Below are 24,291 nucleotides of genomic sequence, written 5' to 3'. Positions count from 1 at the left end.
TCAGATGTTCTTTCCAATAAATCCCCTTATCTGGTTGATCCTGTCCTGGTGTATGTCTCTTTGAGAACCCATACTGCCATGGGGAGGGAATTGTATTCCCCCTTCCTTTTCTAAAGATAAAAAAAATTTTTTTTCAAGGTAAAAAAGCAAATAATTATTTGCATTTGTTAATCCAACTGTAAGATAAAAGAAGCAGTACAAAGGTGTCTAATTTTCTGTCTTTTCTGTGCTTGCACAGCTATTTTGGTGACATACAAAGAAGAGTGTTTCTCCCCAAATAAAGGTAGTGAATAGAGAAGGATCATAAAGGAGAAATCTGGAAGAAAAGGAAAAGATGGGAAACAGTCTGTGTCATCACCTGAAAAATACTGCTCAAGGTGCTCAATGATATTTGTGAAGTGTTTTCTTGTCTGGTTACAAGCACCCTCTCAGCTTTAAGGTGCCCAGTTGTAAAAAATAGAAGAAACTTTGCAGTAAGTGGTTTCTAGAGAAGGTCAGTTCTCTGAGAAAGAGACTCTGAGCCAGAAACTGGCATGCAGGGGGCCACCAGGAGGATCCCCCCCCCTCCTTGGGATCAACACCTCCAAGGGAGTGAGGGAAGACAAACTGGGTAGAGAGAGAAGTTGAACTGCAGTATTGTTGCAACACAGGCTTTTGCTGATCTCACCAGAAGTGCTAGAGCTGGGAAAGCCCTTCTGAGATGGTCCAAATTTAGAAAAGGGGCTGAGTTTTGATTGAGGCTCTGCCCAAAGGAAAAGAGGCTTTCTGAGAGTCTCCTGTGTGCTGAGATTTGTGGTTTGCATTTGGGGACCAGAATGAGCAATGCAGACCTCCCCCTCAACACTGACCTTGCTCCCACTGAGATTAGACTAGAAGGGGAGACAGACAACCAAGCCCGGGATCTGTTAAGGGACACAAACAAGGGCACCAGTTACAGGAGCTCATGGCAGGAAGAACCAGTTGAGTCCAGGGTCTTCTCAATCCAAAAGTCCTCAATTAAGTTTTCTCAGAGGAAACTGCACTGGAAGGGTGACCAAAAGCTTCCCAGGTGAGAAGGTGGTGGAGAGTGGGCTCCGAGAAGAGGGAACAGTAGCTTTAAAGATCTGGGGGTGACTGAGAGCTAGGCGTGCTTGGGGAGCCGAAACACTCAGTGGTGGAGTGAGTGTGTGCGTGTGTGTGCACACGTGTGTGTGTATACATGTGAGTACACATCGGTGCATGTGCACTGGATGCTAGGACTAAGTCTACCTAGGAAGGTGGAGGCCACATCTTGAGTGGCCACGATGAGGATGATGAATGCCAAGGTCTGATGACGAGTTCAGGTTTCTTTTCCGCCTCCACTTACTACCATAACTTCCTCTTTTGTTTTATCATTTCCCTTCCTCTTCTTCCTTCCTTTCATCTTCACCAAGTCTGCAAAACTGAGGAGCACCATCGAAGCCCTGACAGCAGGCACAACGGTTCATGGTATCTGGCATATGGTAAGTGCCAAAGATCTCTTTGCTGAGACGAGTTCATTCTAAATCTACCTGGAGGCATCACAGTTCCTCCAGTTCCGGTTGAGAGGCCGCAATCAAGGAAGAAATATGGAGCTACCAGAGTCCTCAAGAATGAAAAGCAAACATGACCTGCAGACCTCAAATAACATTAAAGGAGATTCAACTCATAACCCATAGAAGAAATGATCAAAAGACCCCTCTTCTAATCCCTGACTGTCTTAAACCCTTCAGCTACCCTACATGCCAAATGTCTCAACTCACTTTACATGACCTTAACCCCGCCTGACTTCAAGAAGCTGAATCTGGTGGTTTTACTTTGGCCACTTTCTACTGTTTCTCATGCTTCTGCATCACAGATCTGGTGGCCAGGAAAGTAAAGTTTCGAGAAAGGAGAGGGGGATCCTGTGATGTGTGCTGGAGAAAGCCAGGAGCACTCGTAATTGACACAAAAATAAATCTCACTTGGTTGACACATTCAATGGACAACTTCCTGTCTCCCCAGTTCCCCGTGCTTCCTGAGCTCCCCCTGAGCAACTGCACACAATCCGGGCTGTCTGTGAGCTCTCCATGCTGAGCAAGAGCAGCTGGTTCTCTTACCTACAGATGGTGTCTTTCTTTTATGAGACTTGTATTTAGTGTTGAGACTACCAATTTACTGTCTTCTATGAGAACTGATCAGAGGCCTCAACTCCTTTCATTTATAAACATCCAACCTGAGGCAAAATTAATGATACTACTTCAGTGACGAATTCTGAAAGCAATCAGTCAGAAATCCTCTTCCCCAAAGCCACTCTTTTCCAAATTACTCATTGATACTGACAATTTCACATATGATTTTATCAGGAACCTTTACAGTGTCTGAAACATGAACAAGGTAAGAGGATACTTACAACATAAGCCCTCTCATCTAACCCTCAGGTTTTTATTTTTTCAAACCCTGCTCCCACTTTCTTCTTTATGAATTCAAAGCATTATTTATGGGCTGGTGTCCCCTTATGTTCCCTTATGGGAAACAATGGAAACAGAGACTTTATTTTGGGGGGATTCAGAATCACTGCAGATGGTGACTGCAGCCATGAAATTAAAAGATGCTTACTCCTTGGAAGAAAAGTGATGACCAACCTAGATAGCATATTCAAAAGCAGAGACATTACTTTGCCAACAAAGGTCCATTTAGTCAAAGCCATGGTTTATCCAGTAGTCATGTATGGATGTGAGAGTTGGACTGTGAAGAAAGCTGAGCGCCAAAGAACTGATGCTTTTGAACTGTGGTGTTGGAGAAGGCTCTTGAGAGTCCCTTGGTCTGCGAGGAGATCCAACCAGTCCATTCTAAAGGAGATCAGTCCTGGGTGTTCACTGGAAGGACTGATGCTGAAGCTGAAACTCCAATACTTTGGCCACCTGATGTAAAGAACTAACTCATGTGAAAAGACCCTGATGCTGGGAAAGATTGAGAGTAGGAGGAGAAGGGGACGACAGAGGATGAGATGGTTGGATGGCATCACATGAGTTTGAGTAGGCTCCGGGAGTTGATGATGGATAGGGGGGCCTGGCATGCTGCAGTCCATGGGACTTCAAAGAGTAGGACATGACTGAGTGACTGAACTGAACTGTCCCCTTATTTCCAGGAATCATTATAACTGATTTGAAATCATAATCCTTAAGTGTACCATCTGCTTTGAATTTTATGAAGGTTGTTGAATATTATACAGTGCCTTTTGGGTCCTTTTTAAGACACCAGCAAGGATCCTTAGAGGAACCATGAAATTCACACAGCCTGGAAAATATGGATTTACCTGTGTTAAGAAGTGCACTCCATCCACTGGCAAATGAAATCCAATCCCCAACGTTTTGATGATCACAAGGATATTGAGTAAGTTTTCCCTGTGAAATAAGCAGATCTCAAGTCATAAACTCTGATGACATTTCTAGATGTCTGTATTTACACAAGCAAATGGAGTGGAATTCCTTTAGAATGTGTTATTTGCCCTATAGGACTAAATTCTCATTTTATAGAATTTGCTGTACATTAAAATTAATGCTGTACATTAATTTGTGTGTGTGTGTCTGTGTGTGTGTGCGTGTGTGTGTGTGTGTGTGTGTGGATAGTTTTATGTGTCAGTGGGCATGTTTTGATCTGAAGCAAATGGAGACTTGGATGCTAAAGAGCCATGTTGTGATTGGATACAAAAGTATTTTTGAAACATTTTAAACTGGACTTGAACTGCTGGATTTTAAATTACAAGTTGTCCTTTATGTAAAATCTTGATAAAATCCACTCACATCAAGAGTAATTTTTTTTTTTTACTTAGAATACAAATGATAATTATTGTTGCAGGAATTTACCTTTTTAAAACCTTGTGAATAATTTGCAGGTGATTGGAATTAAGCCACTGAACACCACCAACAACCAATACAGTCTGGCTGGTATTCTCCAGGGGACCTGATCTGAAATCCAGAAAGAAAAACAACACGTGTTGCTTTGAAACAGATGGTAAACATTTTAACAGCACTGCCTCACATTTCATTGAACCCTAGCTGGCATCCTGATCACAAGACCTCCTTATCATTTCTACCTTGTTTTCAGCCATATTATTAATACTTGGTATTTGAACTTTTCAGCACGTCTGAAACACAGCAAACAATCATGACTGCTAGTAAAACATCACTACATTGTGGTATGGTTTCATTCAAAACTGTTCCATTGTACCTTTGCAAGAGATGTTCAAGGGCTTTTTCAAATGTTGGTCTCAAGGAAGCGCTCATCCAAAACCGGGGATAGTAGGAATAACTGATCAAGGTCTTCCCTCCATTGACATTGTGGTAGAATTTAGTGCCATGCACTTTCTGCCAATCCTGCAGGGTTTCATTCAATCTTTCAATCAGATAGTACATTATCCCTCTGTTGGTTGAGTCTCCAATGAAAAGAATCTACAAGTTAAAAAAAAACTTTGCTTTCAAATCTGATGTGTACAAGATATAGAAGACAATATCAAACAAGTAACCTGATGAAAACAGAGACATATGTCCAGTCGAAGGACAGCCCTTTAAACTGTTAGAAATGACATAAATTCTTCTTTCCCAAGCCTATTCTTTTTCCTTTTCCATATTCCTAGTAGTGACATCATCTACTGACCCACTAACTCATGCTTAAAGCTCTTTGCTTTCTTTATGCTATCTTTAATTTCTCTATCCCTCTTAGGCACTTCACTTTCTCATCTAATCAGCTTAACGTGTTATTGATTCAAATAGGCATGAAGTATTCTAGTGCTGTAAGAGTACTTAGAGATGTTGCAATCTTTTTGTTTTGTAGATGAGAAAACTGGGAATCCACAGAGGTTAGCTAGCTCAATAGAGGTCATGCTACTACTTGAGAAAAGAGCCACAAAACTAGAATTTGATTTTGTGAAAAGCAGTCTGTGTTCCAGGGTGCACATCCCAGGGCCATTTGCCATGGAAGCCTTTCATCTATCACCTCCTTTAAATTCCATAAGCACAGTCCTGCTTGAGGCTCCCATGGCCTCAAAGGTGTGCTATTGTTAGTGAAGTTGCTCAGTCGTGTCTGACTCTTTGCAACCCCATGGACTGTAGCCTACCAGGCTCCTCTGTCCATGGGATTTTCCAGGCAATAGTACTAGAGTGCATTGCCATTTCCTTCTCCAGGGGATCTTCCCGACCCAGGGATGGAACCCGGGTCTCCCGCATTGTAGACAGACGCTTTACCGTCTGAGCTACCAGGGAACTCCTTGTGCTACTGTTAACACTTGCTTAATGGATCTTCTTGAACCATATGTGTGAGCTGCCCAGTCATGTCTAACTCTGCCATGTCATGGACTGTAGCCTGCCAGGCTCCTCTGTCCTTGGAATTATCCAGGCAAGAATACTAGAGTGGGTTGCTGTTTCCTTCTCCAGGGAATCTTCCTGACCCAGCGATCAAACCCAGGTCTCCTGCAATGCAGGCAGATTCTTGACCATCTGAACCACCAGGGAAGCCCTCTTGCACCATGGCTGCCCTCTAATTCATTCTCCACGCAGTAATCCTGCGATAAATTTCCAAATGTCTCATCTCCCTTTCATGCTCAAAAACCTTATCAGCTCTCCATGTTCTGCGGAGTCAGGTTTTAACTCTGAGGTTCAGTTAACATTTACTGAATTTTTATTGCATATCAGCTTTTGCTAGGTGGAGATTTTACACTGAGTACTCACTTTTAATCTCCATAATCATGAGATGTGGGTCATTATCTCGTTTCACAGATGAGGTATTTGAGGCTCAGAGAGATTGAGGTTATAAATCTAGTAAATGGGGAACACAGGACTCAAATCCAAGTCCTTGATCTCCAAGTACAGGGTCAATGGCCCCATCCTCTCAACACTTTCCTTCGAGTAAGCAGGTCAGATTTCTACTTTTTCACTGAACATGATTTGCAGTCAACAACATCTGTTTTTCCTCGTGCTAATCCATCTGCCTAGAAAGCCCTGCCCTCTGCAAAATAGTCTGTGTAAATGCTACACAACCTCCAGACTTAACACAGACTTCTCTCCTAGAGGGTCTTGTCCAATGCCTCAGTCAGGATGACCCTTCTGTCCTCTGTGACTTCCTTATAATTTTCAGTTCCATTACTGATTTTATCAAAGACTACATGAAATTACTGCTATTTGTGACTCTATCTTTTTTCTTATATCATATCAATATGTATTTAAGGTCAGAGTCAAGGTTAATTTCTAAATTCTGATTTCCTCCATAGTATTATGCATGCATTTAGAAAAATATTTATTGAACTGAAAGTCAAAGGGACTTTTGTTAGAGACAATTCCTTTTAATGTCTCTGGATAAGGTTTAATTCCTTCTTCAGGTCTTTACTCTTTCTGTTGAGATTTCCCTTTGGATCATGTGCTGCATGCTAAGCTGCTTCAGTCATGTCCAGCTCTTTGTGACCCCGTGGACCATAGCCCACCAGGCTCCTCTGTCCATGGGATTCTTCAGGCAAGAATACTAGAGTGGGTTGCCATGCCCACCTCTAGAGGATCTTCCTGACCCAAGGATTGAACCCACATCTTTTATGTGCCCTGAACTGACAGGCAGGTTCTTTACCACCGGCGCCACCTGGGAAGCCCCCTTTGCAATAGTCACACACATATTCTAAAGCGGTCACTGCCATCACTTGTCAGGCACTACTGCATTCATCCATCCATAATGAATTTAGTGAGACTCTGCAAAGGTTTATTCTTTCATGGTATATTCAAGGAGCAGTGTGAAGAAATCCGGAAGGCATTCTCTTTCAGAATTTCCTTTCCAATCACTATTACAATGAGCATCGCCAAGCTCAACAGAGTGACCTAAGATGTCAAGGCCCCAGTCACTGATCCTCCAGGTCAAGTTCCATCTGGAGTGTCAACATCCCAGTATAAGAAAAATACTCTGTGAAATCACTTGAAATTTTCCTTACTGGATTTGACCTATAACTATTTGTTTGCTTTTCTGGTCCAGAATTCTGATTTTAACAAAGAACTCTGAATAATCAGAAAAGCTCTTCATTTCAGAGACTAGTAAAACCCAGCTTCATTTGTGCTGTTAATAGTTTGCTAAGGCTATCGTAACAAAGCAACACAGACTGGGTAGCTTAAATAACCCACATTTATTTTCTCATGATTCTTGCCTCGTAGTCCAAGATCAAAGTATTTGCGTGGTTGGTTTCTTCTGAGGACATTTCTGCTCGACTTGTAGATGGTCGTCTTCTCTGTATCCGCATGCGGTCTCCTGTGTATGTCTATGCCTTAATCTCCTCTACTTATAAAGACACTAGTCATATTGGATTAGGGCCCAGCATAACGACCTTAGTTTTCCTTGTGTATGCGTGTTCAGTCTCTCAGTCGTGTTTGACTCTTTGTGACCCCGTGAACTGTAGCCCCACAGGCTCCTAGGTCCATGGGATTCTCCAGGCAAGAATACTGGAGTGGGTTGTCATTTCTTCCTCCAGGGGATCTTCCTAACCCAGGGATCAAACCAGGTTTCTTGCATTGCAGGCAGATTCTTTACCATTGAGCCACCAGGCAAGCCCCCATTTTTCCTTAATTACCCCTTTTGAGGCCCTGTCTCCAAATACAGTCAGATTCTGAAGTACTGAGAGCTAGGACTTCAAAATATGAATCTGGTTGGGTAGAAACACAATTCAGCTCTTAATATCAGTAAGGGACCTTGGCAATCCAGTTGAGCTAAATTTCCACTACAGATTCTTCTTACAGATTCTTTCCATTTCAGTATCAAGATGTAGTCCCTCCTAGCATTATCACTGGGCAGCCAGTAAGATCACTGGGCGTCTGTGTTGTGGGCTATAGAAGCTGAAGAAAATCCAAGTAGCTGCCTATTCCTAAGAGAAAACATATTTTCTAAATGTCCAGTATTTTCTGTGGGGTTGTAGGAAAATGCAGACCACCAATGCATGACAGAGGGAAAGAATCTGTTTTTCAGAATTTTAGGTACTGTTATTTATTAATCAGATGATCTTAGACAAAGTAGGTGACCTCTTCGTGGGTTCATTTCCTTATGTGTAAATTGGGGAAAATAATGGCAATACCATAAAAGACTTTACTGAGCTTTTAAATACTTATTTCTGGCACCCAGCACACAACAAGTGAGAGCCATCATGAAGGCACAGGACAGGCAAGAAGCGTTTTGGAATGCTTCTGAGTGCCCTGCAGTGCACTGATTGGTTGTTTGTTGTTCAGTTGCTAAGTTGAGTCCAACTCGTTGCAACCCCACTGACTGCAGCATGCCAGGCTTTCCCATCCTTCACTATCTCCCAGAACTGGCTCCAACTCATGTCTTTTGAGTCAGTGTGCTGCTAGGCTCTTTATTTTATTTTATATGACACCAATTTAATGCCATCAATTTGCTTTGTTTCAATAGGAAATAGTTCGCATGATTTTTTTCTTACAAGCATTCTGTAACTATCTTTGATTTCTCATTGATCCAAGATTTAGGAGAGGGAGCTTCAGTTTCCAAGTGGCTGCATTTCTGTATTGTTCTGTGTTACTGTAGTATGTACTTTGGCTGTTAATTGTTGGTTTTATGTAATATGTACTCTGGGATCAGTTGACATGTGAGATCTTAGTTCCCTGACTAGGGATCAAACCTGCGCTTCCTGTAGTGGAAGTACAGAGTCTTAAGCATGGGACTGCCAACAAGTCCCTAGGCACTTTAAATTCATTAGCTATTTCAAAGAAAAAGTCAGTGAAGATAGGAAGCACCTAAATCACAGCATCCTCTCTCTTGTCCTACTAACCCTGTTACAGACTCTCAACAGGGCTTGTAGGTTGCTGGTGAAGCACGTTCTGAATCAAGCAGACTGACAACCTCTGAAAATTCCCTCATGTCTCCACTGCTCATCAGTAACTAACAAGCTCCAGGGAGAAGGAAGGGGCATCTGCAAAATACCACCACCATCTGCAAAACAAGTTTTCCTAAATTGCAAACAGCAAGATAGCATGTTTTGAATCTAGTAGACACAGCTCTGATATAGAAGACTATGTTCTGGAGAATTATTCTATCCCAATGCCTTCCTATTCCTGAGAGATAGAAATGATAAATTATAACTAAGATGTAAATGCACTTGTGAATTTAAGATTGCTGGTTCTGTAGAGGAAGCCGTTTTTGGAAGAGGTTAATTGGTATTCTTAACTAAAAGATTTCTTACTTCAAAATAGCTTTTAAAATGCACACAACTAGAAAATAATACTAGGAATAAGCGTGGTTCTTTTCAGCACATGATTTGTATTTGGCCTTTATTTAGATCATTCTACTTGGTGAATTTTTAAAAGGAAATGAGCAGGCTATTTGTTTTCAACTTCCATTGTAAAGGTCTAAATTATCATAACATATACGTACAACTAGCCATACAATTTGTAAAAAATTCTTCTTTCCTGTGAAAATTACTACCATATACTAGCATGCACAGGTGTTGGCTGGCAGATGCAATCAAAGAAGAACCATATGCAATTATAAAAATAATCAGTTAGCAATAAAATATTAAAGCAATTGTTTTTCCCCTTATCAATATTTTTTAAAGCTCCAATGACATTAAGCACCACAGGGGAAAGTTTTTTCTTTCTTTTATTTAACTGTTGAATTTCAAGTGTCCAGAATAGTGCCCAGAGTAAAAATTAGTCTTTATTTGTTAATGGAAGATTGGAAACTTTGATGTGTATATAAATTGGCAGTTTTCCACTTTTAAGAAATAATTGAGAATGCCCATGAAAACATATTTTAAAAGCAAAATAAGTTGGAAGCAACATAACATATACCTATCAGGTTGATTATATTAAGGTATAATCATATACTTTAACTTGCTTACTCTTTAAACAATGATATTGAAATAAGGGTATATTCTGATGTGGAACATTTTAATTTACTTTTATAAAAAGCTGATTATAATCAGAATATAAATATTATTGAATTTTTGGAAAAGTAAAGCATATGAATGCATAGAGAAGACCCTGGTTGTTTTGAAGTGATGATACCATGACAGTTTATTCTTTTCACTAAAAATATGCATTTTCTAAATGAACATATATTGGCTTTTTATGTGAATTAAAAAATCAGTCAGCAATAGCGGCAGCAATTAGATTAAATCCTTGTGTTTAAAAGCATTTTGAAAACTCATGCAAAAATAATCAGCTTAAGTAACTTTGCTTCTACTTCTATAGAACAATGGACTAAGATGGAAGGATTATGCATTGGCTCAATAAAGCCCATCACAGGAATAATATTAATAATATTTTGGATTCCAGTAGCAGCTTTATTCCAAAGATTGAACGGCATTTTCCTATGCAGCATCTCTCTTCCGGTCCTGGGGTGCAATGCAAGGAGTCTACCTCCATCAATGTGGGCTCTGGAGAGGAGCAGAAACGTCTGTGTCTCAATGTGGCATGAGAGGCTGGATCTCAGCTCATCATCAGGAAACAAAGATGTGTTTAGAAGAGTTTTGCATCTGTTTCTATTCCCCAAACTTGACATGTGGGGTGTCACTGAAAAGTATAAGGTCTGGTGTTTTTCCTACTATTTTTCATACCGCCATGGACTATAAGACTTAGAAGCACACCTTGTTCTTAGGCTTTATTAAAGCTTGCACTTAATTTAAAAGTCTTCTTAAAAACCATGCAATGGTTTAATTATCTTTATTTTCTTTTCTAATTTCTCAACATGATATAGTCCCTGCATTAGGTGACATAGGCTAAGTGCTATTAACAAATAGAGCCTTGAAATGTATAGCGGCCTGAACACTATTGACGTTTACTTCTTCAGGAAAACGGTCCAGGTGGTTCGAGGCAGGGGTATGTGTAGGGGCAGGGAGGTCATTCAGGGTTCCAGGGTAGTAGACTTGGCCTTCCTCACTACAGTTTCTGAGAACTCACTGGGTGTTGACATCCAGCCGGGGGAGGAGTAAAGAGCTGCCAGGTTTCCTACGGGCCCACCGGAGGGATGGGCCTGTCACTGCTGCTCACTTGCCATTGGTTAAAACCCAATCATATGGTCACACACCTGACTGCAAGGGAGACTGAGAAATGTAGTCAAGCTTTGTGCCAGGAAGTGAAAGAAATGAGTTGATGATCGCCTAGCTAGTCTTTACCACATTTTTTTACATGCTAAGTGTGGGGAAAAAGAAAAACCGCTAAATTCAGATTTTCCACCTGTGAATTGGCAAAAGCATGAAGTATATAGAGGGCTTCCTTTGTAGCTCAGTCAGTCAAGGATCTGCCTGCAGTGCAGGAGATCCCTGGGTTTCAATCCCTGGGTCAGGAAGATCCCCTGGAGGAGGAAATGGCAACCTACTCCAGCATTTTCGCCTAAGAAATTCCATGAACAGTGGCGCCTGGTGGGCTACAGTCCATGGGGTCACAAAACAGACACAACTAAGTGACTAAGCAACAACGTGAAGTATATGAAAGGCTAACCTTATCATCCATACGATGCCTAAAAGGACTTCTACTCTTAGAGAAATTGGTTCTCTGGGACAAATACAAACAAGAACAATCATTTATCAGTGAAAATGCAATAAACACTTTCAGAATTTTTGATTAAAATACAAAATAAAACAATTTTCACCCCATTTTGTTTCATCATGAATAAAGGGAACTAATGATGGCGACACCTAAATATGTAAATATTTTACTCCATTACCTCCTTTCTCCAAACTCACCAAAAGTAACAAGGAATAGTTAGCAAAGCAAGTTATAAAGAAATGAAGAGGGGCAATGGGGGCTCACTGTGATAACTCAACAGGTAGCTTGTTAGGGTCTCAGATTTTTCTGATCTGTTGGAGCTGGGAAAGAAGTGGGTATATGTAGAATCAACAGATAGGGGGAGAAATTCTTGACTTAAAATAATTTCCTATCTTCCTTTCTTTCCTCTTGCATAAGTTCTATCTTCAATATTCACAGAAATGGGGATATTTCTTCAGAGCAAACAAAGTGCATGCAGATGCCAGCGGAGATTTCAGCCAGTTAATAGGAGCCCACTGGGACCTTCCAAGAGGGGAAAGTATATAGGGGCCCACTGGGACCTTCCAAGAGGGGAACGTTAATAGGGGCCCACTGGGACCTTCCAAGAGGGGAAAGTATATAGGGGCCCACTGGGACCTTCCAAGAGGGGAACGTTAATAGGGGCCCACTGGGACCTTCCAAGAGGGGAAATTATATAGGAGCCCACTGGGGCCTTCCAAGAGAGGAAAGTATATAGGAGCCCACTGGGACCTTCCAAGAGGGGAAATTATATAGGAGCCCACTGGGACCTTCCAAGAGGGGAAATTATATAGGAGCCCCTTGTCCATTAATCCTGGCAACACCTACTCACTGAGGCGCTCTCATCGTGGTAAATAACGGAAATGAAAGTGAAGTGAGGAATAGTCTTATTCATCACATCTAGTCCAGGGCCAAGCATAGCCTATACATTTAGAAAGTAACTCCCATGAGCCTCATGACTGAGCACCACCACCCTCATAAGATAACTGCCAAGTGAGGTAGTAGAGGGTGAGTCAGCTCTAATATGAAGCTGAGATCAATCAGATGGCTAATGATATTTAGGGAAGGATGAAAATCAAGCTCAACAAAGCATTTCTGGATGAAATGTAATATGATTGCAATGAATGTTTTTCAATGATGCATTTTGATCAAACTGGCTACAGATGACCAACCAAAGTGCTCTTTGGGGTCAAGAACAGATGAAAATTGACGTAGAGGCAAGTCACTATAAAACACATGAAATTTGGCAAAAATGAAAACAAACAACAATATCACCTAGACATGCATCGTCTAGCTTCTTGGAACAAAAGTGCCTTCTATTTTGCCCTTTTCTCTGTATTGTGGGCTTTATGTGTATGCCATCCTTTCCTGGTAAGAGTCAGGTACACTCCTTTCCTTCTATTCGCCTCTTTTTATTGAAACTGACAAGCAACAATGAATTGTGTAACCATAATGGAATTCACATATTAACCAGAACATAATATTATAAGTTGGGCGTACTTCAAATATGTGAACACCTTTAAGTCCAAGACAGTACTTAACTTGCAAACATTGCTTTAAAAATGTAAGTTACATTTCCTGTTTTAACAGCTGAGCTTAAATGCTTTCAGTAAATATTGCCTTTTTATATTTTCCTTTCTTAATTGTACTCTTCTATCAGGTATTTTATACTGAGCAATAAAATTACTGAGTTTGTCAGCTGAACTATGTTTTCAACTAGCAAACAAAATACAAGCTCATTTTATTCAGTTTGGTCAGACTCCTAAGTTTTTTCAGTTATAAATTTCATTATCCTCCTTCTAAACTATTTCTTATGTATTTTGCACTGTGATTACAAAACTATGCTCTGATAAATTTTTATAAATGTTCCATTCAAAATTTACTGAGTAAGAAAGAGGTGTGTATGTATTTAGAGACATTCATCAGAGTACAATTTAACACATAGCCTATACTTTTTCAATGGATTTTGCTTTGACTCAGCACGATGGTACATCATAAAACCTATGGATATTTACAAAAGCCTACAAATTAAAGAATTCATATTTGGATAAATTTAGAGTTTAAAAGGGGTCTCATATTTACCTGCCCCTCCAGACACGAACAAGTATGCCATAGAAACTGATACAAATGCTCTGAGGAGCCCTCCGTCATCTTTTCTCAGAGACCAGCCTCCCATTCATAGAAGTAAAGGCTAATGAGTGAAGTATAAAGTTTGGCCCCTCTTACACATAAAGTGCAGTGACATTCCCGGTCAAAGTTACAGGAAACTTGAACCACCTCTTAAACCCCAACTGATTTGTGTTTTGTTTCTTCTCCACAGGTGGGCCTCCATTTCCAAGTATAGCTTTCCACTCATCAATGTAAAGCAGTAGTAAATGATGTAAAAGGTCATAATAACCACATAAGGGAATTCAACTGAGAAAAATGAGTACTTTGAGATTTTAAAGAAAGTAGAACACTATCTGAAGGCCTAAATTTCCAATAAGTCTCATGGGCACAGTCAAATTCTGTCTCCTTTAAATTTGGTTCTTTGGAGAAAGATAACTCAGTTTGATGTATTTCCTTAAAGGTCACCTTGATTGAAATTTAAAATAAAGTTCTGTTTTTTGTAGCACAATATATTTGCACTACTATACATGGTAACAGTGACATGTTGGATTCTCACTGTAAAGTTTTCCATATTAATTGAAATTGAATTTTCCATATTAATTGAAAGCCTTCAAATGAGGAAGGGCACTGCACCATTAGAAACTGCATGTCTAGGTATGTCTCCATTTTTACACAATCCAAGATGCATAAATTGGAGCAAACTGAACATGAGTAACTCAGAATCATCTCCAGGTACCCTTCATCTGCTTGGTTCCTGCCCATTGTCTGTTCCCTCCATTGTCTGTTCCCTGCAGTAAGAGAAAAATCAAAGGAAGCATTAAGCTCGAGTGATATGATCCTCATTACAGGTTCTTTTGAGAAAAATGAAGATTTTTTTTCTAGTTCAATTAAACTATTTCAAAGTCATGTGATTGGTAGATTGCTTATAACTACCAACACCACTCTGCCCAGGCACTTTCTCTTTCAGCAACTCTTCAAGGCTCTCCCAGCCTGGGCAGGCATCAGCCTCTGGGCTTTTCCCAACCTCTGCAATGATTGTGCTGTACTGTAAAGATCACACCTCTCTCATTTGTCTTCTCCTACACTTTTTACTTACTTTTACTTTACTTACTAGATATCTGGCACGTTGGAGGATCTGCTGTGCACACCTAGAACAGATTCGTAGCTCAACAAAAGCGAGGTGAATGAATAAACAAGGCGACAGCCCAAAAGTTAGAAAAAGTGATCTGGGCTTAACTGTGCTCAGTGATCAGCTGGATTCCACTCTGTGATAACATGTCAGGGAGAACTGAGATTGCAACGTTTCTGACCTGGGGCAGCAGAGTTACTCTAATGTCTTCAAGGAATTAAAAAGGCACTTCATTCCTGAGAGCCAGTCAGAGGCACTTACTGCTCCCTGCTGTACTTAGGCGTTTGTAGTGAATTTCTGTGTAATATCACTCAAATAATATGTTTCTTTTCTTGAACGTTTGACATGGCAAAAAGTGTCCCCTACTGACCCTCCCCCAAAAGTTGAGCGTTTATAAAAAAATGTTTGTGTTACTTCTTTTTGTATTTTTATAACGATATGCTTTAACATGTATTGGACTGGCCCAAAGGTTCACTTAGGTTTTTCTATAATATCTTATGGCACAGCCTATGGTAAAATCCAAATGAAATTTTTGGCCAATCCAACATTTGTCTTTGAAATAGAATGGTAACTATAAAAAGTTCTGGGTAGGATGAGAAACTGTCTCAATAATGAAAGGAAAGAGTTTCAAGATCACAAGTATATTTACATTTTACTCTGGGAGAATGAGAAATAGAGAATGAGAAATAGAATGAGAAGGGACAATGTTCTGTTACCAACCCCTAATCATAAGTGGAACTTTCTGCAAATAAGTGCTATATCATAGTCATAATCGTGAATATTGACACGACCATCTCTGTGCTGTGTGGTGTATGAGTACATAAACCTGTCTGCACATTACCAAATCCTGTGATTCGGAATACAAAATGTCTTTCTGTTTTCCCCTGCTTTTCATCTCCACTACCTCTGCCCAAGTTCTGATGTATACAACTTTTTTAAAAAAACAGATTTGGAGATTTAAAAAGGTGCTCACCTATTGTAAAAATAAAGGTAATACCTATATGTATCCCCTGCTTTCCAAAAGTTCAATTTATGCCACTTCTTTTTATGAAAGACCTATGTTAGGACAGGCTTTTTTCCTAAAAGCAAAAATTCTCTTTAGGTTTCTTTTGGTGAGCAAAAACAGGTACTAACATAGGTGTTTCAGGAAAGCAAAATACTATAAATTGAACTTTCAGAAAACGGGGAGTACTCTTTAGCTTCCTCTATTTCGATTTACCAAAGACTTCATTGGAGAGCTCTACTTGTGGATAGTGGAGGAAACCTGTATGTAAAAAGATATCTTTACACTTGATCCACCATAATTTAGGCTTCCCAGGTGGTGCACTGGTAAAGAATCTGCCTGCCAGTGCAAGGGATGCAAGAGACGAGGGTTCAATCCCTGGGTCAGGAAGATCCCCTGGAGAAGGAAAGGGCAACACAATCAAATAATCTTGCCTGGAAGATTCCGTGGACAGACCAGGCTGGTGGACTACAGTCCATGGGGTCGCAAAGAGTCAGATATGACTGAACACACACACACACACACACACACACACACACACACACATACACAACCATAATTTATTACGTGATCTGTCTTTGTGGCCATGTGACCTGGGCATTCACACAGGGTCTGTGTGTATAAGGGTCTGTACTTGCTCTCTTGCTCTGCTTTTACCTTCTCAGAACTCATAATAATTACTGACCACAGGGTCCCGCATTTCCATTTTGCCCCCAGCCTGGCAGTATATATGGCCAATCCTGCCACCATCCCACTCCTTCCCGACTCCCCTACACTTACGTAATCACTCTTAAGGCTTGTTGCTTCCAGAAATTTTCTGTGTATGTAAGCATGGAGGCATTAGGTTTTACACTGATGGAATTATTCTATACATATTCTACTTTCTTTGCCTCCTCAGTGTCGATGATGGAATTTTTCCATTAAGCAGCCTCTGCCTCCCTGGCATCCACACCCATTTTCTCCTCCTGGCAGGCATTCTCCATGCTGCTTGCAGGATGGTTTTGTTAATTCTGGTTGTGCTCTTCTGATAAAAATGTGCAATACTTCCTTATTGTGTATAGAGTAAATTAGCATCCTGGTAAACAAAGCAGAGCAGGATGCTAATTTACTAGGACCATGGTCCTACCATTAGGACCATCGTCAGTGTGCTGGTAAATTTGAGTTTCTGAGCTTGCATGTCTGAAGGACAGTTCTGGACCCAAACAGTCACTAAGAGAAGCCCTGGCTGGTCTGTGTAGGGATCTCCTGATCTGAACACACGCCTTTATTTTCAGTCTTCGTAACAGCATCTCTCTCTAACAGGTAAGAAGATCTTCCCTTTTTCCTATCATTACTTTGTGGAGTTGCTAATAATTTGCCTTGAACAAAGACAGCATTGTGGTCTTCATGCTTTGTCCTCCCAAAATTCAGTTGCTGAAACCCTAACCCCATCCCACCCTCGACAGGTGACAGTAGTAGGAGGCAGAGCCTTAGGAGGCAATCAGGTCTGTTATTGTTGAGTTGCTAAGTCATGTCCGACTCTCTGCAACCCTTTGGACTGTAGCCTGCCAGGCTCCTCTATCCGTGGGACTTTTCCAGGCAAGAATACTGGAGTGGCTTGCCATTTCCTCCTCCAGGGGATCTTCCTGACCCAGGGATCGAACTCATGTCTTCTGGGTGTCCTGCACTGGCAGGCAGATTCTTTACCACTGACCCACTGGGGAAGCCCCAATCAGCTTTAGATGGGGCCATGAAGGTGCAGGCTTCATGATGGGATTTGTGTCTTTATAAGAAGAAGAAAACAGTAGAGCTCTCTGTGTCTCTGTTTCTCTGTCTCTGTCTCTTTCTACTTAATATGTTAGTGTTAACATATTAACACTGAGTGACATGTTAGTCACTCAGTAGTGTCTGGCTCTTTTGCAACTCTATGGACTGTAGTTCACCAGGCTCCTCTGTCCATGGAATTCTCCAGGCAAGAATCCTGGAGTGGTTTGCCATTTCCTTCTCCAGGGGAATCTTCCTGACCCCTGATTCAGGGATGGAACCTGAGTCTCCTACATTGCAAACTGATTCTTTATCATCTGAGCAAGGTAGCCAACAAAAGTCAGGAGGCCCTGATCCTGAACTTCTCAGCCTCCAGAACAGTGAGAAATAAAAATCTATTTAAGACACTCAGGCTAAGGTATGTTAAGACTGACAGGTAAGAAGGTGTTTCACTTTTTACAAAGTTGAGTAATCTGCAGCATGGGATTAGATCATAAAGATTCACACCTTTTTTTTTTTTTTTTAAACAGATGAAGAAAATAAGCCTGAGAAACAGTGTCCCGTCCAGAGCCATAGACTTTAGTGATGAGTTTTAACATCTACTTTCAGGTTAATACATGGCGACATCTTGGAATCTTCTTGAAAACTCTAAATTCTGAGGTCAGAATGATATTCTGAAAACGTATGAAGAAGCTTGACTTCTGGGCACCCCTGATGGCTCAGACAGTAAAGAATCTGCCTGCAATGCAAGAGACCCAGGTTCAATCCCTGGGTTGGGAAGATCTCCTGGAGAAGAAAATGGCAACCCACTTCAGTATTCTTGCCTGGAAAAGTTCATGGACAGAGGAATTTGGTAGGCTACGGTCCATGGAGTCACAGAGTCAGACACGACTGAATGACTAACACTTTCACTTGGAATCTTTGTGAACACTATAAATTCTGAAATCAAAATGATATTCTGAAAGGGTGTGCAGAAGTCTTACTTCTTAAATCAACAAGTACTTTCATTGCTTCCAGTCCTACATTTCTAGGATACGGAGTTTGGATTGTCCAGATTGGTGGTGAAAACTGCCTAAATTGTGGCAGCTCACATATATGTATGATCATAGATGAATTAATCTCTCTGAACTTCAATATTCTTAAGTAGAAAGCTGCTGCACAGATTTGTGATTAGGAATAAATAAGATTTTAATGTATTCATTTACTTAACACATCTTTATTAAGTGATCATTATGTATCAAATTCTTGTCTGGAGAATTCCATGGACACAAGAGCCTGGTGGGCTACAGTCCACGCAATTGCAAAGTCAGACACAACTGAGTGACTAACACTTTCTTTTTCTTTATGATTCATAGAGCATCTTAAAAAAGTTGGTTTTCTAAATCAATCTTGCCTGTGTGTGAGAGCTTACACAGAGTTTGTGAGGAAATGTCCATCTAATTAAAAACTACTTTCAAATCTGGAGAAGGATTATTTACTTCACATTACCCAAGCATCTCAGTCTATTCGCCCAGTTTGCATGTCTGAGAACTCTGCAGGAATCTACCTAGTTAGAGCACGCCAAGCAAGGAGACACCACATGTCCAAGAAAACCAGCTTAGAAGCCGCACTAAAGGAAAAGCAGTCTAGCAAGGTCCACGTGAGACCTGCCCGGGAACGTGAGAGAAGATCAGGAAGGTTAGCGTATAAAAACAGTGTCATGCACGGGGTAAGCTGGAGCAGAAGTCTTACATGCAGAAACATTCCACTGCCTGTGTGAGCCACAGATGGCCATTTCAACTGCAGTGCCTTGTGAGAGCTGCAGTTGACAAGGCCAGCTGCTCAGAACCACCAACTGTCAGTTGATGTGGCCAGCTCTTACCCATGTGTGCTGAGAAAACCAGCATGGAATTGGGTCAGCACAGGACATGATTTTAATAGCCTCAATCTGTCAAGTAGACTTCTTTGGAAACAATGAAACAATTGAGCATTTTGAGCAAAAATCATTAAAAGGCTCTTCTATGATAACGCATTCATTCAAAAAGTCAAACTCCATCCAGTTAGTCCTCCTCTGCAGAGTGAAGGAGCAGGCATGGGTCTAGGAGTTACAATTGCGTGGTTTTCAGTTCTGCAGGCGGCGTTAATGAAAAGCCTCCCCTGAAGAATCCAGAACCTACCTTCCTTCCTCCCAGGCACTGCTGGAGTTGAGGCTTAGTCACGACACCATATTGGCAGTGGTGAGGCTGCCAAGTGATTTCTCTCCAGTCACAGGTCCTATTGTCTGAACAACTAAGGCAAGGCACGATCCACTGGCCTGAAATAGATAGCAAAACTTCTTTGGCTCAGTTTCTATGGGTGAAGTTACACTTTGCAAGAAAGTCTAGAATTCAGTGATGGACGGCACACCATTACAGAGATCACAGCGAGGAGACCACACTCATATAAACCCAGGAGAACAGTGCATGGCTTCCTGCCAACCAAACTGAATCACATCAGGTAGTCATGTTCTGAAATAACACAGTTCATGCTGAAGTCAAGTGCAAATTCTGTTCTGTGAAAACACATGCTTATAAAAAAATTAAAGTGTTTGGATACTACTCAATTATTATTTATTTTCAAACAGTACATGAGGTCTTTCATAGGACTGAAGTCTATAGGGAGTCACTGACACGGACATAGTTGGCCACACATATTTCCTAGCCTAACACATGCTCAGTTACCAATCCAACAATAGTCATATTCTCTGCTGTCAAGAGCTTCAATGTATAATAAGACAGTTATTTTAATATTCTGATAATTTACTGTTTTGAAGAATAGTCTTACTTTGATATATGGCCTTTTTGCTGTGAATCACTTCTTTCTAGCTCTGTTGCCTTAATTTTTTCATCTGTTAGAAGAGGAGTGTACTATTCTTCTCACATGATTGGTGTGAGGATTTAATGGGATTATATAGTTAAAGGACCCAGAACAATTACGTATTCTACTCACCTTTGTTACTAGCTAATTTCAGGCACAGAGTAAGGCACAAGCTTTGGTCAACGTTTATAAGATAAATGAATACCCTTAAAAAGCTGCATGTAAGATCTTTCTTATTTCATGGATAAAGTAAAATGTATTCAAATGTTGCAGCTTTTAGGGTGAGTGGACACATTGATAATTTATTAGAAAAATATCAAGACATAATTTGGATTTTTAAGAATAATTTTCTTTATTTTTGGCTGTTTGGGGGCTTCCTTGTTTCGCTGGCTTTTCTCTAGTCGTGGTGCCTGGGTTTCTCATTGCGGTAGCTGCTCTTGTTGTGGAGTGAGGGCTTTAGGACCAACAGGCTTCAGTCGTTTCAGCCCTTGGGCTCTAGCGCACAGACTCAGTAGTTGCGGCGCTCGGGCTTAGTTGCTTCGCAGCGTGTAGGATCTTCCCAGACCAGGGATCGAACCTGCGTCTCCTGCATTGCAGGAGCCACTGAGCCACCAGGGAAGCACCTGGATTTCAATTTTTGTTTTCTCCCATGCACTTTTCAGAAATGGAGACTGAATCAGCATGTTAAACACAGAGCAGTTATTTGTATTTCCTGTGGAGAATACCTTGACATCTCCAGCAAACATCCACTGTACCCCAAAGATTTCGCTGATGTTACCGCTTCACGTTTCTCTTCAAAATATGGAGGAACTAAATATTCCTGGCTACTTTTTGAGTTGCAAATGAAAGTTTTAAACAAGTTTACCCCTTCTGGCTTTGATTTGTGGTTCTGCTAACAAAAGTATCTGGTGTGACGTTAATTTTGCGTGCATACTAGTCACTTCGGTTGTGTCCAACTCTTTGCAACCCTATGGACCATAGCCTGCCAGGCTCCTCTGTCCGTGGGATTTTCTCAGCAAGAATACTGGAATGAGTTGCCATGCCCTCCTCTAGGGAGTTTTCCTGATCCAGGGACTGAACCCACATCTCCAGCACTGCAGGCGGATTCTTTACTGTTGAGCCACCGGGGAAGCCTGTGACATTAATTTTAGAGTGAAGAATTTCTACTTTCAGGGGATGGTAAAATACACTTTGCATTTCATGACTCAGGAATGTCAGAATTGTGTATGTGAGTTTTTGTGTGGGTGGAAATAGTTACAAATAATAAAATACAGAAACAGATCTAGTTTAGGGCTCTTACTGGTGGATCCCAGAAAGGGAAAAAGTATGTGTCTATTAAGAGAGAAAAACTGGGAGAGACAAGAAGAAAATAGAAGGGAAAGGAGATGAGAACAGCATGCCTTTCAAGGAAGAGAAAACATACAGCAGAACTGCTCTGGGGCAAATTGTGTCAACAGGAGCAGGAAGTTGAAATACAGGACAGTCCAAAAGCAATGTGGACTTATTTATTCCTCTCATCATAAATTTTTTTCTTTGCTTTGATTTTTAAACTTAATGAGAATTCCAGAAAACTGCCTTATTCAAAGTCCACCCATTAAGTAATATCTCCAAAATTTCAGGTCTGGTGAATGACCTTCCATTTCTCTATATACATATTACTTTCTATCTAGGAGGATTTTAATTCAATACATTATTGATGTATCTACTCTCTAAGGTATTAGGCATTCTCGTTGGTAAAATAAGATAATGAAATAGTTATCTAAAAAGAAATAGTTATTAAATATTACTAAAAAAGAAATAGTCAACATTTTTATAGCGCCTCTCAGATGTTGGATATCCTGAGCACTTAAATACATTAATTTATTTAATCTCAGAACCACCCTTTTATTATCCCCATTGCAGTATTAACTGGGGCTCAGAAAGGTTAAGTAACTTGTCCAAGATCTTTCAGCTAGGAGGTGGCTGTATATTAATTTAAAACATACAGGATTGGAGCTGAAGACTGTCCCAGAGTCCATGCTCTTAACTATAATGTGAAACTTCAAAAATCATAATCAGGTGAAGGGTTAAATTACAGGTATAAAACTGCTATTTATACATGTCAAAAGCTTAAGAATAGGTAACTCATAATTGAGTAAAACGAGTGGAACTCAAAGATCTTGGGCTTTGGAGACAGACTCACCTGAGCTCTGCCTCTATGGAGCTCTGTAGACCTCAGTGTAGTATATAAAGTCTTCTGAGGGACTTCCCTGGTGGCTCAGTGGTAAAGAATCAGCCTGCCAATTCAGGCAACACAGGTTCAATCCTGGTCTGGGAAGATCCCACTTGACATGGCACAGCTAAGCCCGTGTGCCACAACTACTGAGCCTGTGCTTAGAGCCCACAAGCTGCAACCACTAGAAGCCTGGCAGCCCTAGAGCCCGTGCTCTGCACCAAGAGAAGCCACCACAATGGGAGGCCAACATATTAAAAGGTAGAGAGAAGTCCCCGCTGACCGCAACGAGAGAAGAGCCCATGCAGCAAAGAAGACCCAACACAGCCAAAAATAAATAAACAAAAGTTTTAAAAAAGTCAGCTGGAAAAGTTTAAAAAATCCTCATGCCCAGGCTGTGCCCTAGACGGATTACATCAGAACCACTGGATGTGGAACTCAGGCATCAGTGTATTTTTAAAAGCTTTTCAGATGATTCCAATATGTAGTCAAGGTTGAGGACCATGGTTTATCTTAGAAAAATTACTTAATCTTTTCATGATTACACTTACTTCTCTATATGAAAAATATGTGTAGCATCTGCCACAGCACCTTTATACTACATGATGATGAATATATTTCCTGCCCTCACCCCACTTCACCCTCAGCAACCCATGGCAATTCAGAATAAAGACAGCACGGGAGTCAGAGTTGTCTGGCAGGTTCCATGGGAGCAGATAAGATGTGAGGAGGTATTTGTGAATAGATAAGATTCAGAGAGGTATAATGGGTGATTTTAAGTGAAGAGACAGACCTGACTGTAGTGAGACTGAGCAAGTGACTGTTGTCCATGACAGATTGTATATACTGGGGAGGAAAAGAAGGTCTGCTTAGTGAAAGGTGTTTCCAAAGTTTGGAGATGTAGACAATAGTATTAATACTAAAAGCTACAACACCGAACATTTGGGAGTGGTGTTGGGTTGTGAGTGGCAAAATGAAAACTGTTCTCAAAAGTGTTTGTTTCTCCATCCAATTCTCTTTTATAATTCTTCTGTGGGTTTCATTCAGAATATTCTAATTCTGATTTCGCCCTACATATAGAGTTTGTAATCAATAATCCACTTCCTTCACATATTTGTTTGGCTCCTAATACAATCTGATTTAGACATGGCCTTCAGTTTATCCTTCGTCGAAGAATTCCTCAAGAAAATGTCCTCTGAAAAAGCCTTTTTTTTTTTTTTTTCCACAGAGATTTTGTGGGTTGTGGATGCAGTTGGAAGGGGCCTGGGATCACCTCTTTTCCATCCTTTGCTTTTAAGGATAACTGAGACCCAGGATGCTAAATAATGGAAGTAGGATCATGTCAATGACAGGGCTGGACCAGAATTGAAGTCTCAGAGTCTCCAAAGTGCTGATCCATTCATCATGTTAGGTTAGAGCAGCACAAAGCCATCAGCTGAAAGTACAATATGGCCCAGCAATCTCTCTGGTAGCACTGACAGAAAAGCCACATAATACATGTTGTCATAATACATGTATTTTTGTTTTTAAAAGCTGAATTTTCTCAGTGGGTTCATGTATTCAGAGACTGTTTTAAATAGATTTTTTTTTCATAAGGTGGTGGCACACTGGGGACACACATGAGTTTCTGCCAATGATATATTATTTAATAATACTTTGAAAGGCTCAGTTTTCCTCAGAACCTTGAGTTTCTAACAACATGTGTATCCTCTTTGCCCAAACACTGTCTCCCCCCGTAAATTTG

General features: G+C 40.7%; 1 protein-coding gene across 3 annotated transcripts in view; it reads right to left on the bottom strand.

Annotated features, from left to right (window-relative positions):
* The window catches only part of CPED1 (cadherin like and PC-esterase domain containing 1), a 327,294-nt gene that overhangs the window by 22,597 nt on the left and 280,406 nt on the right, over positions 1–24,291 (bottom strand). For 2 of the 3 annotated variants that reach the window (XM_069588269.1, XM_069588268.1), the window contains 4 exons: positions 19,657–19,793; positions 4,210–4,430; positions 3,846–3,947; positions 3,296–3,383 (listed from right to left, as the gene is read on the bottom strand). In XM_069588269.1, the coding sequence (XP_069444370.1) occupies positions 3,296–3,383; positions 3,846–3,947; positions 4,210–4,430; positions 19,657–19,793 (548 nt within the window). Of the gene's footprint in view, positions 1–3,295; positions 3,384–3,845; positions 3,948–4,209; positions 4,431–12,907; positions 14,414–19,656; positions 19,794–24,291 lie in introns of those variants that run through there. The other variant, XM_069588270.1, reaches the window with a different exon arrangement.

Source organism: Ovis canadensis, chromosome 4 (assembly GCF_042477335.2).
Source record: "Ovis canadensis isolate MfBH-ARS-UI-01 breed Bighorn chromosome 4, ARS-UI_OviCan_v2, whole genome shotgun sequence".
NCBI lineage: Eukaryota > Metazoa > Chordata > Mammalia > Artiodactyla > Bovidae > Ovis > Ovis canadensis.
The sequence above is the reverse complement of the archived record's forward strand: the minus strand, read 5'-3'. Positions and strand labels throughout refer to the sequence as shown.